The following is a 1,828-nucleotide window of genomic DNA, read 5'->3' on the forward strand; positions in this document are numbered from 1 at the left end:
TCTTCATGCAGAGAGGACCTGGCCTTATGGGAGGTGGTCCCCATTGCCTGGCGAGACTATTCGATCTCATTGTCTTTTCTCCCCTGACTCCAGCAGACCTCTCGAGCCAAGGACACCTGGCCACAGCCCTGATCATAGCCATGTCCACCATCTTCATCATGGCCATTGCCATTGTCCTCATCATCATGTTCTACATCATGAAGACCAAGCCTTCTGCTCAAGGTGACCACCCTGCCCTCCAAAGCCCCTATGCCCCCCCATAGGATCTCCCTTCCAGAAAGGCCCAATAGCTCACCCACTTGGTAATCTTTGCTCCTCACATACCTCTTTCTCTCCCTCTCTCCTTCTCTCTCTCTCTCACCAGCCTGCTGTACCAGCCACTCAGTGAAGAGCGTGGAAGCCCAAGTGAGCAAAGAAGAAGAGAAAAAAGAGACCCCAGGTCTGTAAACCTGGCCTTGCGCGTTTGCTTCCACAAGAAGCCATCCCAAACTTGAAGACTCACTGCCATAGGGTAGACTCTAACTCCTAGTGACCCCATACGACAGAGGAGAACTTCCCCTGTGGGGTTCTGAGAGTATTCATCTTTACAGGAGCAGAAAGCCTCATCTTTCTCCTGTGGAGCAGCTGGTGGGGTTGAATGACTGGCGTTGTGGTGAGCAGCCCGAGACATAGCCACTATACCTCCAGGGAGTCTTACAAAAGGCCACGGAGGGGGTTAGGGGAGATTCAAGACTCCCGTTATCACTACTGGGCAATTTGACCTCTTAATTGCTTGTGTGTTCATGTCATTTAGCCCAAAGGAAGAAGTGTTGATAGCACTCATATTTTTAACATGTTATTAAGGAGCCTGGGTGGTACTTTCAGGTAAGTGCTGGACTGCTAACCACAAAGCCAGGGGTTCAAAACCACCAGCTAATCTGTGGGGGAAAGATGCGGCTATCTGTGCTCATAAGAATTCAGAATCAACTCTCTGGAAGTGAGTTTGGTTTTTGTTTTTGTGAGGGTGGTGTTGTCCATTACATTGGTAGTTCAAATCCACCAGCCCCTTCAAGGGAGAAAGATGAGTCTATCTGTTCATCTTATAAAGATTCCCAGCCTTGGAAGCCCAATATAAGGAGAGTGGATTTGGGTGTGGAAGTATGTAATTAAAAGGGTAGTATCATTTAAGGAGATTTAGCCATCAGACAATTCTGTGAAAGAGGACATATGTAAGAATGAGAAGGGGTCCAGTTTAGAGACACAACCAATGTTGACTCTCTCCCCCCAAATCTTCCATTGTTCTACAGACAATGTAGTGATTTTCTCTGAGAAGGATGAGTTCGAGAAGCTGACAGCCACTCCAGCAAAGACTACCAAGAGGTAAAGTCAAGCCCCTAGCAGCCCCTGTCCACAGGTTACAGCAGCCCCTAGCCCCAGGCTGACAGTCCTGCCCCTTCACAGCTGAAGAAGGGAGGGAGGCCTATTGAGAACCCTGGGCAACACGGGACTGGTCAGCGTATTGGACAGAAGAGCACCTGGCTTGCTGAGATTGGGCTAGAGAAGGGCATGGTGAGCAAAGCCACGCAGGCAGTGGGAGGGCTGCTGTTCTCTAGCAGCAGATCCATCTGGGCCAGGGCAGGCTGCTCTTCATCTCACCAGTCAGCCATCAGGGATTGTGTGTGGTGTGTGGGGCAGGTGTTGAACACCTGCTCCTGCTGGGTGAGGGCCCCATCCCCTTCCCTGGTGCCGTGTGCCCTTTGCCCTTCTTCTTAGCTGGCTCCTTCCCTGTGCAGGTCCTAAAGCTGTCCATATGGCCCGTCTTTTTTAGATTGTGGGGGGGAAATGCTAG

At 50.7% G+C, this 1,828-nt stretch overlaps 1 protein-coding gene across 1 annotated transcript in view; it reads left to right on the forward strand.

Annotated features, from left to right (window-relative positions):
* EDAR (ectodysplasin A receptor) overlaps positions 1-1,828 on the forward strand; it is a 41,214-nt gene that overhangs the window by 26,112 nt on the left and 13,274 nt on the right. Inside the window, exons 5-7 of the mRNA XM_004704430.1 lie at positions 97-222; positions 365-439; positions 1,287-1,359. Coding sequence (XP_004704487.1) covers positions 97-222; positions 365-439; positions 1,287-1,359 — 274 coding nt within the window. The remainder of the gene's footprint in view (positions 1-96; positions 223-364; positions 440-1,286; positions 1,360-1,828) is intronic.

The sequence above is a fragment of the Echinops telfairi genome, unplaced genomic scaffold (genome assembly GCF_000313985.2).
Source record: "Echinops telfairi isolate 266 unplaced genomic scaffold, ASM31398v2 ScPeMD7_7467;HRSCAF=8505_1, whole genome shotgun sequence".
In the NCBI taxonomy this organism is placed as follows: domain Eukaryota; kingdom Metazoa; phylum Chordata; class Mammalia; order Afrosoricida; family Tenrecidae; genus Echinops; species Echinops telfairi.